The 14,820-nt window shown below is 41.9% G+C and overlaps 1 protein-coding gene across 1 annotated transcript in view; it reads right to left on the reverse strand.

The window, feature by feature from the left end:
* Positions 1-14,820, reverse strand: part of Adarb2 (adenosine deaminase RNA specific B2 (inactive)) — a 208,440-nt gene that overhangs the window by 42,154 nt on the left and 151,466 nt on the right. Inside the window, exon 6 of the mRNA XM_036188873.1 lies at positions 14,195-14,346. Coding sequence (XP_036044766.1) covers positions 14,195-14,346 — 152 coding nt within the window. The remainder of the gene's footprint in view (positions 1-14,194; positions 14,347-14,820) is intronic.

A 14,820-nucleotide genomic window follows, 5' to 3' on the forward strand; every position in this document is an offset into this window, starting at 1 on the left:
AGATGTGTAAAACATCACTTCAAAACTTACTATTTTGTGTGGTAATGGATATATATATATATCCATATACTGCTAGTATAACTTGGAGCATGTAGTTCTTCTTAAGTATTGACTACCAAGGGCCTAGATGACACAGGTACTTTGCTTGCAAATGACAAACTTCCTGAGGCTGGTCCCCATATGTCTCTCACAAGTCTGCCCTGAGTTGTCCCTTCTTCCCAGACCCTATTTGACACATACCCACATACATTACAATGTACAGTCCACAGTTATCTGGTGAACCAGCATGAACAAGAGAAACTTTACATTTAATTTTCTGTCTTTCTTTAAAAAATTCTATACATGATGTTTAGATAATATGGTATTAGAGAAATGCCTAATTGCTTTGTCTACAAATTATACACATAGTGGCATGAGTGACAATTAAATATTTCCTTTAAAATATTTGAAGATTTGAAGGTTCCATAGATGTAGTTTCACCATCATTTATTTTTCACTGACATAATGGATAGAACACACTAGCGTGTTGTGGACATCTCTCCTGCAGAGATTACAGTAATTTCCAGTGTACTTTATACTGATCCTAAGATATGAAGTTCTTTCCACACACATTCATAGACTCGTTTGGGCTGAAAGGAGTCTCAAAGCTTGGAAAAGATAAACTTCTAAGTGGCTCCAGACAGCTTTTTCACTGTGGCCAGTTGAATAAGTGATGAGATCCAACTTAGATTTGTCCCTATGTCATCCATGGGAAGACAAACCAAGGAGAAACAGAGCCTGGATGGCTGCAATAAGCAAACTTAAATGGCACTACAAGCTGGAAGATGCTGCTGGTGGTCCTGAAGATGATAGTAACACTGTGGAGCTATAAGTGACGACAGTAATGGTGATATGGTAATGGTGATGGTGGTGCTGCTGTACTGGTAATGTGGATATGGTAGTGGTGATGGTAATGGTGGCTATGGTGATGATGATGGTGGAGATGATGATGATGATGACAGCGAAGATGAATATGACAATAATACTGGTGATAAAACTGAACAAAATAAAAATAGTTCATGTGACTCAAAAAAGTACTTGACATGACTTGGGTTTAATCCTGAACTATTACACAATTCAGATGGGGCAGATAGCAAATTGGGAAGGGGGCAGCTAGCAATACTTACAGCTTCTACAGTGCTGTCCAAAGGTAAGGGACTTTACTATCACACTTGGGAGGCAGATTTCCAGGGGCTATGGCACTTGCTGTCCCTATACTTCTGTCAATTATACAGTCCTTATATTCTCCAAGGATACTATGTAACATTTTCCAGGCCTTGAAAGTTACCCATTATAGCTTAAAAGTTTTCTAATTTTCACCATCTGTTAATGCCAAGCAATAAAAAATCCCGGATTGAGTTACAATACTTTTTAGGAGTCAACTCTAAGTTTTAGGTTACATTAATTTCGCCTTAAGAGCCAGGTGTGGGAGATGCTCCCAGATGTGTTTTCTTTGCCTTTTCTAGTGTGTTCCCTGGTGAGTCCGCTGAGTCCCAGGGTGAGCTGAAGAGCTGGTGAGCTCCTACAAACCATTTTCCTTTGCTCTGATTTTTCTTGGCTAATTGCAAGAGGCAGGAGGGAGTTGAAGATGCCACTTCAAGTATAGTAAAATGCCAATCTAACCAGCAACTGCAGGGGATTGACCTTAAATAATCTGCAGGGGACTGAATCTGTCCTTGAGACAATGAAGATGTAGAACTTTAAAATCCTGCCTGTCATGTATCCATAGATAGTTCCAAGTCCATTAGAACACTCTACTCAATTCTTATATCCAGAGACCACTAGACCCATTGTTATTATGTTTATTAACTTTTTTTGGATTGATAGTAAGGAAATTAGAATAGTAGTATGCTTTAGAAACTTCTTAGGTGAATATTGAATTTTTAGGAGAGGCTCAAATTGGGGTGATGAGACAACTAATTAAATATTATGGCTGCTCCAATGGTATAATTGTGTGTGTGTGTGTGTGTGTGTGTGTGTAGATCAGAACTGAAAATTAGAAACAAAACAATTTAACAAGCAAAAATCCCCTGCAACAAAGGTATAAAAAAGAAAGTATTTTAAATACTACATTAAAAAAATTCAAGTTGTCATCAATTAACTAGTTTAGAAAGTGTATTTGTGAAGTAGCCCATCGTTTACTATAATAAAACCTCTAATAGTTACCATGTGGTTATGTAGGTGATCTTTGTTTTGTTTGCAATATGAGACTATGAAAATGTATTACTCGCTGGGTGGTGGTGGTGGTGCATGCCTGTAACCCCAGCACTTGGGAGGCAGAGGCAGGTGGATCTCTGTGAGTTTGAGGCCAGCCTTGTCTACAAAGCAAGTTCCAGGACAGCCTCCAAAAGCTACAGAGAAACCCTGTCTCGAAAAACCACACACACACAGACAAAAAGAAAATGTATTACTCTATAGTTCATGAACATAATCCTATGTAGCATGTTTCTGTGACTCAGTAGGACATCTGAAGATAGGAATTTAGGGACCCATGCTTTAGATCCCTGACTGTATACAGGATTGTGTCTCAGTTTTGTACCCTGCCCTTTTACACAATAAATGGCTTAGAATGACTGCATTAGGCACCTAGCACAACTCTGTAGATACCTATATTATAGAATCCTGTTATTTTATGACATCTTGTAGAAGATTTACTATAGAATTTAATATGCTAAATCATTGGAAAGTGATGGAAATAATTGTTTGCCAGGTTAGCTAATGAACGGAGATTAATAAAGAGGCTACTGATGATTTGAGAGGAAGACAGAAGTTGTTCAGCCATGGGAAGGTGCGTGGGTCCTGATATTCTTCTCTTACATTTAGGATCTTTTATACAACCTATTATTATTATTTAAAAAGTTTCTTAAAGGTATATATTATATGTTGAGTATATTCCCTCATCCTATTCCTCTCCTGCACACCCTTTCCTGTGCCTCCTCATGCTCACTTGTAGTGGGTAGCCATTCCAGCCTTGGCCTGGAAGTTCCAACCCCCATTGAGGCTTCGGTAATGGTCACGCCCACAAGGCAGGGCTGAGGGAGGAAGCTGAAGGCCCAGGATTAGAGGAGAGGCTTCTCTTGGTTCCGGGACCCTGGACGCTGGAGGTAGACCGAGCAGAGTTCTCCAGAGAACACCGCTGGACTGTGCCATACCTTTCCCAGACCCTGCAACCTATCCCTTCATTTGTAAGTTACTCCACAAAATAAACCTCCCTTTTAACTACGTGGAGTGGCCTTAATAGTTTCACCAATATCTGGTGCCCAATGTGGGGCAAATTCCAAAGGTCTAGGCGGCTCCCAACCCCAACCAAAATTAATAAAAATTTGATTCGAACAGGAGAAACCCCTTGATGAGGAGAAGTAAAAGATCATCCACCAATGTAACATCTTTTCAGGTTGTAAGAAAAATTTAACAATCAAAGGTTGGGGTAGGGTTCTGTTTTTGTCTTTCCAGGATAATGGAAATACCCATCTTCCAGAAATCATAATGCCTTGGATATCTGGATATTTACAGCAGAAAGAAAGAATCTATTGGTATCAATCTACACAGAGTAAAATATCTCTGTCTAACATCTATATCTCTATCAATCTAGAATAGTTGTGGTTCCAATTCAATTATAAACCAAGCTGGCTTTGGAGATGGAATTGGCTCACTCCTTCTCTAAACCCAAGCATATTGATAAAAGAAAAGGTTGAGAGATTCTTCAATCCCATATCAGAAAAGCCCTCTGATGTGAGACAGAAGGAAACCAATTATAAGGGACCATTGTCTTCAAGATTCTAATTCTCTCCATGCTTACTCTTGATTTCTCGGAATCCTTTCTTACATGTCATGCCATCTTTAAATCCAAACCTTCCATCTGATAAAAAATAAGTTTTTCCAATAGTAATCTCTGAAGTTTCCAGAAGGAAGATGGGGCCCCAACAACAACAACTCTACCCAGTCCAGAATGATGCCATGGTAATCATCATCATCCTACACTTCTTGCCAGAATTTCAGACAATCTTACCCATTACTCTGAGAGTTGCTGCAGAATCTACAGTTAGTATAACTGAGATTTAACTATCTGAGCTTTCTCACAATACCCAACAGAGATACCATTGCCCCCTAAACAGCAGGAAGCAGTTCTAAGAAAACGACGCCCCTTCTCCTTAAGGTTTCATATTTCTCAGGGTTATGGATGATGGTTCTAGGGTTAGGGGTGGAAGAAACTGTTAAACTCAGTACTCTCCTTAATGAAAGAAAATATGTCTCAAAAAAAAAGGGAAAAGAAGAAATGGAATGGATAGGTATAAGATATTATGGTAGACTATCATACACAGTAGTAAACAAATTTGGTAAAATAGCAGCCTTAGATAATTTGCATTGTTATGAATTCTTATATGTTGATACAAATATAAACTTTTTATATAAGATAATTTGTATATTGATACAAATACAGAACTATGTTTGTTATAATGTATACATATTTTTACTCTTATTTGAAATATTTGTATATTGATACAAATGAAAATTTATATCTGTCATACTGTATGTATGTTCTACTTTTGTTTAAGATATTATATATACTGATATATATTTAGGATTATTATCATGTTGCATATTGTACTATACATTCCTACCTCTGTTAAAGATATTTTGTGTATTGTCACAATTTTAAAGTCATTGTCCTTTTACTGTACATTTACTTACAAACTGTTTGCCTTGTTTACATGAAACTATTTTTTTTTTTTTTTTTAGTTTAGGTAGATAAGACTTATAGATTTATTGTCACCTATGCTTGACATCTCTATACTTATGTTAGTTAGGTTATCCAGATTTATAAATACATAGATCGGGTAGACAGGTAATCTTCAAACACTTCATAGACCTAGAGAATATGGCATTTAAATAACTTAGAATTCTGTTGACGTGAGAGACAATTGCTCCTGGTAGCACCAATTTGATCCCGAGAGAATGTTGGGCTTCTAAGACATTTCCATTTGGAAGTTTGTCTTCTTGGCACAAAATGGCCTACTGGGCAAAGAGCTGCCCTTGCCTCAACTGCTGACAGTACGAATGCTGTCCTTTCTGGACAAGCGGGACACAAGGAAAGTGACCACTGTACTTTGCCAAGACAAGGTAAGATGGTCTTTCAGAATTCCTGCTTCTGGAAATGGTCTGTTAGATACTCTAGACCTGTAGCCAATTTGAATGCACCAATGATGCTGAGAAACATTAGGTGACTGTCCAGGCTGCTAGCTAGCTGTCTCTATTTACTCTTGCAAGACTCCCAAAAGTTGCTTGCATCCTTCTCCCATTTTTCAGGTATTATTATATTCCTTCTCAGGTCTTTGATGAGGTTGAAGACTAGCAGTTATAGTTACAACTTAATATATTCTATCTAATATATATATAAAGTATTAGACTCAGGTTCTTTAGGATAGGACACCTTTGGAATGATCTTTGTAACATGCCACCTACCCACGCTCTAGACTTCCCTGGATTTTAGTATGTGTTTTTTGCTTGATATTGTTTGCATTTATTGTAATTCCAACTTATCTAGGTCATTATCCCTCATTACTCCTGGACAATATTTGATAACCATTTCTTTGTATATAGTCTTGTATTAGGTTAGAACCTTCTTATTTAGACAAAAGGGGGAGATGTAGTGGGTAGCCATCCCAGCCTTGGCCTGGAAGTTCCAATCCCTATTGAGGCTTTGGTAATGGTGACACCCATAAGGCGGGGCTGAGGGAGGAGCTGAAGATCGAGAGGAGAGGCTTCTCTTGGTTCTGGGACCCTGGACGCTGGAGGTAGACCAAGCAGAGTTCTCCAGAGAACACCACCAGACTGTGCCATACCTTTCCCAGACCCTGCAACCTATCTCTTCATTTGTATGTTACCCCACAAAATAAAACTCCCTTTTAACTATGTGGAGTGGCCTTAATAATGTCACCAATATTCATTAGTCCCCTTTATTCCTCTAGACAATTCCACTTCCACTTTCATTTAATAAATGCATGCATGGTTTTATGTGGCCATGTTAGCTTCAGGAACCACAAGTAAGAGAGGACACATAGAAGAATGAAAGTATCTCTCACCATGCATGAACATCAAACCAAATGGGTCAAAGACTGTCAGATAAGACCCAATCTCTGAAACTGTCAGAGAAAAAAGTAGGTAAAAATACATGAAGATACAGGAATAGCCAACAGCGTTCCAAATAGAATCCTCGTTGCTCAGGAAATAAGGCCAAGAGTCAATAAATGGGATGTCATGAAATTAAAAACTTCTATACAATGAAGGAACAACTCATCTAATGGGAGAAAATCTTTGTAGCTATGCATCTGACAAAGGTATCATATCCAGAAGTGACTTTTAGGCATTTGTCTCCACTTTGATGGATCTTGGCCTAGAAGCAGAGAAAGTCACAGGATTGAGTAGTTTTGAATTTTCTGAGAGGAACATGTGGCTCTGTCATGCAGAGGCCATTGCTTAGGCAAATTTTCCCTTCTGCTGCATGTAGCATACCATGTTGGGAGTCACATGTCTTGCACAGAGCACTGTGTGGCCTTGGCAGACACTCTGTCACTGTCTTTTCCTTGCAGGGCTCTCTACTAAGCAAGAAACAAATGACAGGATTGGTCAGGGTATGATTTAAGGTAGTTCTAAGCCAGTGACCTGAAACATGACTGATGATATGATTCACCTCTGCTGAAAAAGAATCTTGGCCAAAGGAAAAGTGACAGGAACCAAAATTTGAAAAACTTCTCAGGTGACCCTATAGGTAAACCATGATTGGAAACAACTGAACCAAATACATTCCCAAGCTTGCAGATACGTTATCTCCCTAAATATTATGAGCCTTCTGTCATCGGTTCTGTACTTGAAGACTTTTGATCTATATAGATGCTGGGGCATAAGTAAAACATGGAAACAGAAAATTTACAGACGTCCCAAGAAATTAGGGCTTACTGATATCACCAGGATCCTTGTCTTGTCCTTTGGACTTGGGAACCCTGCATGTGGTCTCAGGGAGTTGGGATGATCATCTTAGAGTTTGACCCACAGGGCTCTAGGGACTCAGGAAACCTCCTGAGCTGTGAGCTAAGGTCTCTGGTAGAAGGAAGTTACTCTGTGCTGTTGGAGAGCTGGATATGTCCTCCTAAAAATTCTAAGTCAGACTGTATTCTCTCATAGGCCTTCTAGTTATGTGAGAGTGGACCTCTGAGGCAATTTAGGCTATTGCTGTTGCCCTTTGTTATACCTCACAGGTTGAAGGTAAGCACCTGTTGCTGAAGACATTACACATAGGATGCAGGACTTGGATGACTTGAGCTACATCCAACCTGAAAGTCGTCATCTTATGTTCTAGCTCCCACAGCACTATAACAGCTGCCCAGGGAGGGAAGCAATTCATAGCCCTACATAGCTGTGACACAATGAACAATGATAGGCATGGCAAGACAGCTGGAGAGGTGAAATAGTGGCATTCATGTGTTGGTGGTAACCAATGACTAAGTAGATTTAAGGCCCAGCAGGAGGGAAATCATGCCTATTACTAGAAACCTAGCCAACTATCTGGGAATAATGAGATCATGTATCTTAGAAGAGAAATCTACCACTGCCACTTTGCTAGACTAGCATAATTGCCAACACACAGATAGGTGTGGTTAATACTCCTCACCAAAGAAGATTCTCTATACAGCAAATGGAGACTGTTAGAGAAAACCACAACCAGACACAATGCAGAGAATGGGTCATGTGTACCTAGACTTAATGAATACATTTGCAGCCAGCACAGCTTCTATACCTGTGGCTCACGAGACATAACAGAAGAGGAAGGCAGAAAGATTGTAAGAGCTACAATATCAGGAAGTCTGCTGTAAGACTGCCTTTCTGAGAAATGGCTGCATAAACAAGACCCAAACAATGACAATATCAATAGACATGCTAACATGGAAGGGGGTTTCACCTCTAGACAAAAAAATTATAGGCAACTAATGACTGTGGAAAGAATTAGTTCTCCCAGGGATTAGCCCCCCTGCACAGTTGGTTATCCAATACAAAGTGGCATATACACATAAACACAAAAACCATATGTACATAAACAACAAAAATGGACTCAGGTTTTATTTATAGATTTGTGAACAAACCAACTCAGCAGATAATATTTATATATTTGTCTATCATCTATCTATCTATCTATCTATCTATCTATCTATCTATCTATCTATCATCTATCTGTCTATCTATTATCTATCTATCTATCTATCTATCTATCTATCTATCATCTATCTGTCTATCTATTATCTATCTATCTATCTATCTATCTATCTATCTATCTATCTATAACAATCAAGAAAAAGAGGCTATCAATTTGGAAATGGAAGGGTGGGCATGGAAGGGGTTAGAAGGGAGGGACATGGGAGGGCCTGGAGTAATAAAAGGGAAGAGGGGGAATGATGTAATTATGTTTTAATTTAAAACATTTAAAAAAGTAATTGCTTAAAACTCTGGAAAGTGTTGGGAATATTGCTCTGTTTGTAGAGTTCTTGCCCTGCATGAATGAATCTTTGAGCTAGATCCCAGCACCACATTAACTGGATGTGAGGTACACTCATGTACCAGCAGATCAGGATAAAACAGACAGAGGATCAGGAGTTTGAGGTCATCTTTGGCTACATAAACAAATTAGAGGGTAGCGTGGGGTTTCTGAGATCCTGTCTCAAGGAAACAAACCAAACCAAGCCAAACAAAACCACAACAAAAACTCTAATAAACAAACAAACACAACACACTTTGAAACCCCAAAACTGTAGTTTTTTCCTTAGGCTGCTCTGCTCTGTGTTCCTACACTAATTAAAAGGAAGGACAATCTATGCCACATAGTTAAGTCTCTCAGACTTATAGTCCTGTTGTTGTTGTGCTTGTAGACTCTGACAAATCACAACACGTGACCACATGGGTTTATGCAAGTATGTGTTATATGTTATATACACATGCAATAGCTATGTTAGACCTAATAACAGAGTGGGACTAAAATGACAAAAAGCTTCAGTCATCAGTCCCATTGGCACATGGTGGCTGGCAGCGACAGAAGCTCAAGAAGCCAGAGCCCTGTCCGGGAGCTTCCTTTACTCTGGAATGTCTCTTAGATCCCAGATGAAGATCTCACTAGAGCTGGCTGAGTGTGTTTGTGCTCTTTGGCTTCTGTGCATAATTATACCACACTGACAGTTGGGGTTGGGAAAGTGTTTCATTTAGGGACACAGACTCTGAGCTGCTGGTGCAGTGAGGCTGGAGTTTCTGCAAATTAACTTGTAGTGAGTAGATGGTGCCAGCTTGTGGACCTCTAAGAACTAGCGCTAACTGGAGTTATCACAGTATCCCTACAAGTCTTCCTGCAGGGGATTGTCACTATTGCCTTTGGTCCTTTGCTGGCCTTGGAAGGAGCCCCTAGAAGCAAAATCCTGATCACTTGAATTCCATTATCCAGCAGTCCAGCCCTCCTTAAAGGGGAACAATAAAAAAAAAAAAAAATCAGTGTATGAGGGGACAGCAGGGAAGAGTTGTAGCAATCTCTTTAAGGAGGAAATTGAGGAAGCTGCTCCTGAGAGCATGTGCCTTCCTCAGGAGGTGTGAGGGATGCTGAGCAGTCTCTCTGAAGGCTCCTTCAGAGGACAGCAGGTAGTTGGCTTTCCTTGCCCTTATGGAGTGACGAGGGGAAAATGATGCATGGCTTTTAGCTGATGAGTCCACTTTGCAAGACTGCAAGTGCCTACCTCCTCTGCACTCCCCAGTGGGTCGGGAGACACCAGCTTACATTAGAGGCATGCAGACAAGAGCATCTTCCCTTTGCTTGCCATATCGTAGCAACGCTGCGAAGGAAAGGCTTCATTTCTCTCCTCCTACCAGCACCTGCCACTTCTTAAAAGCACCATGAAATAAAAGACATCTGTGTGTGCAAGTGAACCTCAGGGGGCCTTTGAGAATGCATTTGTTTGCTTTTCTAAACCACTGACATTGCAAGTTAGAACTGAGGGCTGAGAAGGCACACTTGGTGCTTGATGTACAGAGACACGGGAAACCCAATGAGCCAGAATTGTCCCCACAGGGGACCAAGGCCTCAGGCAGGGTCGACATTTTTGTGGTCCTCACTTAGCCCTCTCCTAACGCCTGCTGGGGCTATGCAGGCCAAGGAGGAAGCTGAATAAATTAGAGCTAACTCCAAATGTTTCAAAAAGCTATTGGGAAACAGACCAAATTTCATACATTTCTAGGGCAAGTTAGTATTGTGTAGATATACCTTGAAATGAATCAGCTTCTTCTACCTTTTTAATCTCTCTCTCTCTCTCTCTCTCTCTCTCTCTCTCTCTCTCTCTCTCTCTCGGTCTCTCTCTCTCCCTTCTTCTTCTTCTTCTTCTTCTTCTTCTTCTTCTTCTTCTTCTTCTTCTTCTTCTTCTTCTTCTTCTCTCCACTTCTCTTCTCCTCTTCCCTCCTCTTCTCTGTGTTTGTGTACATGAGCTCAGGTGTGTGGATGCCTCACCATCACAAACCCTGGGCTTACAAATGTACCTGTCTTCCCTTTTCACATGTGTTCCAGGGATTAAAACTGAGACCCTCATGCTTGTACTTTACCCAGTGAATCATCTCTCCAGCACAAAGTGTGGCCCAGCCTGGCCTCAAACTTGTGACCTTCCTGCTTCTGCCTATTCAACGTATCTGATAGACATTCATCACTATGACTGGCCTAAGAAGTATGATATGATAGTTAATTTTTTTCTCATTTTTTACTAGTTCTTTGAGAATTTTGGGCAATAGGTCTTGATCATATTCAACTTCCTTCTCCTAGCTCCTCCCAAGTCTCCCCACTTCCCTACCCACCCAAATTTTGATAGTCAATTTGACTAGATTAAGGAACATCTGGATTAGTGGAACATACTCTGGATATATCTATAAGCACATCTACAGGGACCATTAGCTTGTGAGGGGTCCAACCTGACTACTGGAGTAATTGTTAATAGATCTGAAACACCATGGTATCATTGGTGAAAAATTAGAGGTATAGCCTTTGGAGGAAGAGAGTCACTGGAGATGTGGTCTCGGGTTTATAGCTTGCCTTCTGTTTTACCTCTGCTTCCTGGTAGTCATGATGTGAACAGCTACCATGCCTTCCTTGACATGATGGTCTGACTGTTCTGAAAACATGACCCCAAACAAACCCTTCCTCATTTAGGTTGCTTTTGCCAAGTGTTTTTATTACAGAGACATGCAAACAACCAACACACAAGCCTAGAAAACTCTTCCAAGCACAGACAGTAAAACTAAATATGTGTCTATGTGTTTCTATATAAATAGAGTTAACATTTTCTGGGGTTCATTTGAGCTAAATAAAACATAAAATTCTTTATGCAAAAATAAAAATAATGTATGTATACGAAAGGGATCTGATAAAGTTATCAAACCATCAAATGTGTACTGTGCTCAGAGAAATTCTCCAGTGGAGACACATCACACTCTGTGATTACTAAGGGTTGGTCCTAACCCTCTTTTCCCCTTGTAGGTGAGGTTACATTTATGGTCTAATCATCAAAGTCAGGAAAAAAAAGAACATTTATCAAATGCCTGCTGTGTTCCAGGCTGTGTAGTGGTTGTTCGCCAAGACAAAGAAGCCACTGAGAAGAAGTAGAGAAAAAAAATATTTATATATGAGTCTTTAAACCCATATATATTTAGCTTATTTGTCTAACTCTCAGTTCAAGTGTTTGTTCAAAAAAGTTCTTTTTCATTCTTGTCAACTCTGTTGCTTTCCCTTTAAGAGAGGGATTGGCAGGTATTCCCTACATTTCACATGCTTTAGAAAGCAAATGGCAGACCAGCCCCCAGCTTCTGTCCACCCCCAGAACGCCCATCTGGACCAGAGGTGAGTGCCTGGGTTATAGTCAGAGAGGCAACTGCCCCTGGGTCCCACCACTGGACATAGGCCACCCTGGGAGGACCTGTCCAACTTGGCCCCAGTTTCCTGCCAATCACCAGGCCCTGCAGGAAGGCTCCCCTATTCTAAGACTGCAGGCAGACACTGCAGTCTCCACACCCTGCCCCCACACCCATTTGCCTGAGACCCCAGCCACTTCCTGAGACTCAGAGAGCAGCCCCCAGCTTCCCTCCACCCTAGAACTCCCATCTGGACCAGAGGTGAGTGCCTGGGTTATAGTCAGAGAGGCAACTGCCCCTGGGTCCCACCACTGGACACAGGCCACCCCGGGAGGACCTGACCAACTTGGCCCCAGTTTCCTGCCAATCACCAGGCCCTGCAGGAAGGCTCCCCTATTCCAAGACTGCAGGCAGACACTGCAGTCTCCACACCCTGCCCCCACACCCATTTGCCTGAGACCCCAGCCACTTCCTGAGACTCAGAGACCAGCCCCCAGCTTCCCTCCTGCCCTGGAACTCCCATCTGGACAAGAGGAGTTCCCATCTGGACAAAATAAGGAGACATCAGGGACTTCCGGAGACTCAGAGTCCAGGCACCCAGTCTGTGGGACCAGGATCTGTCCTTAGTGCATGAGCTGGCTGTTTGAAACCTTGGGCTTACACAGGGACACTTTGCTCAGTCTGGAAGGAGGTGACAGGACCTGCCTGTACTGAATCCACCAGGTTTAAATGAATCCCCAGGGGTGCCTTGATCCTGGAGGACATGGGAATGGAGGGGAGGGGCTGGGGGGAAGGTGGGGGTGGGGGCGGGAGCGGGGAGGACAGGGGAACCCATGGCTGATGTATAAAATTTAAAACGCATAATAAAAAAATAAATAAAAAAAAGAAAGCAAATGGCAGAACCAAGCTGGAGTGAGAATCAGAAAAGGGAACACACTATCAGAGAAACTACAGGAAGTGCCCATAGGAGGCTGAGGGGGGTGGTCGTATCCTGGCCAACATGATAGTAGACATAGCCTTGAGTCAAGAGAAAAGGGAATAGAACATGAGATCACACAGACCAGCACTTTCCTCTCTCAAGCTTTTAGAAAGAGAAAGTGTGTGTGTGTGTGTGTGTGTGTGTGTGTGTGTGTGTGTGTGTGTGTGTGATGGGCACTTTGTGCAAGCTTGAAGACCTGAGTTTATGCCCTTAGAACCATGTAAAGCTGTGTGCACTGTGGTACACCTGCAATCTCAGCACTCCTAGAGTGAGATGGGAAGCTGAGACAGGAGAATCCCTCGAGCTCAGGGGCCAGTGATCCTGGTGTACAAAGCCACAGACAAAAAAGAAGAGAACCTGTCTTAAACCAAGTAGAGGGTGAGGATGGATGCTGAGGTTGTCGTCTGACCTCCACAGGTGCACTGTGTCACACATGTGTCTGTACACACACACACACACACACACACACACACACACACACACACACCCCACATACATGCAAAGTAAATAAATAAGGAAAGAATGAAAATAGAAAAAGTTTGGAAGAGAGAGAGAGAGAGGGAGAGAGAGGGAGAGAGAGAGAGTTATACACGCAAATAAGGGCAAGATGTATGCGTGTTACAATAACAGAATATGGCATATTTTAAGTGAGAAGGTGAGAGTCTTTGATTTTTCTCTTTTGTGGTCAAGACAGTCTCACCAGTAACTCTAAAGAGGTGTAGACACCCACCTTTGTCCTCCATCCTGGAAACGCACAGTGGTGATGGAGAGGATTGGCACTGTGTCCTTGAGAAGGGTTTAGCAATGGAATTTTTAAGTTAATGGACACTACACTTTGGCCCCTGGCTATATTGCAAAAGTTGAGTTTCTTTCTCATCCAAGTTGCAAACGAAGGCAAAAAGAGCTAGTCTGAGTTTGCTTTCACCCCATGTAATTCTCATTTGCTTTCTCTGTGGTTCCATTTTCCAGCCTGGGATATAGGGAATGTCTGACCTAGTAAAACAAAGCAGAGTGCCATGATAATTAAATAGCTAATTTTAGACCCCAAACTACTTTTCTGCCAATGACCTGAACATTTCAGACTGAGGTTTTGGAGGTAGCTAGCTAATTGTAGCTATGATTCACATCCATCTAGCTATCCATTCACACTACACACAAGATGCCTTGGCCCAGCTGGCCTGGGACAGAGCTTAGCCAGAGGGAGCCTGGTCTGGCATTATTTATTGACAAAAGGCAAATAAATATGTGGTTTCTTACAATCTGTTGTGATTTCGTAGGGAGAGTTGAGTCTGGCATCTCCGCAGGGGGACGTGCTCACATAGAGATGGAAGAGGATGTTTTCTCGAAGCCTGTAGCCTCCTTCCTTTAAACGGATGAATATTGATCTCTCAGAGTCCTCTCGGTGCTTGCTATGGACACAAAGAGGATGTAGGTCACTTATGACAAAACGACTGAAGATGTCCCAATAGGTTCTTTTGTCTTGTTCCATGGAGTTAGCAGTTCCCCAGCTTCTACCCCTTGTACGCTCGTGGGTTGTTGCCCCTTGCTGGGACACTTTGGGGACAGGCCACATTAAAACTATCTGGGAACAAACACAATCAGCAGAAACGTTTCTATCTGTACCCTCCCTGAACATTCACACTTGAGCTCTCTCTCTCTCTCTCTCTCTCTCTCTCTCTCTCTCTCTCTCTCTCTCCCTCTTTTCCGTGTGTGTGTGTGTGTGTGTGTGTGTGTGTGTGTGTGTGTGTGTGTGTGTGTACGTCAGAGGACAGCTCAGGGGCTACTCCTCAGGTACCATCTATCTTTTCTTTTGACAGAGTCTCTTGTTGGTCTGGAACTCACCATCTAGGCTGGCCGGTGAGCCTCAGGGTCTTCCTGTCTCT

Source organism: Onychomys torridus, chromosome 5, assembly GCF_903995425.1.
Source record: "Onychomys torridus chromosome 5, mOncTor1.1, whole genome shotgun sequence".
NCBI classification, from domain to species: domain Eukaryota; kingdom Metazoa; phylum Chordata; class Mammalia; order Rodentia; family Cricetidae; genus Onychomys; species Onychomys torridus.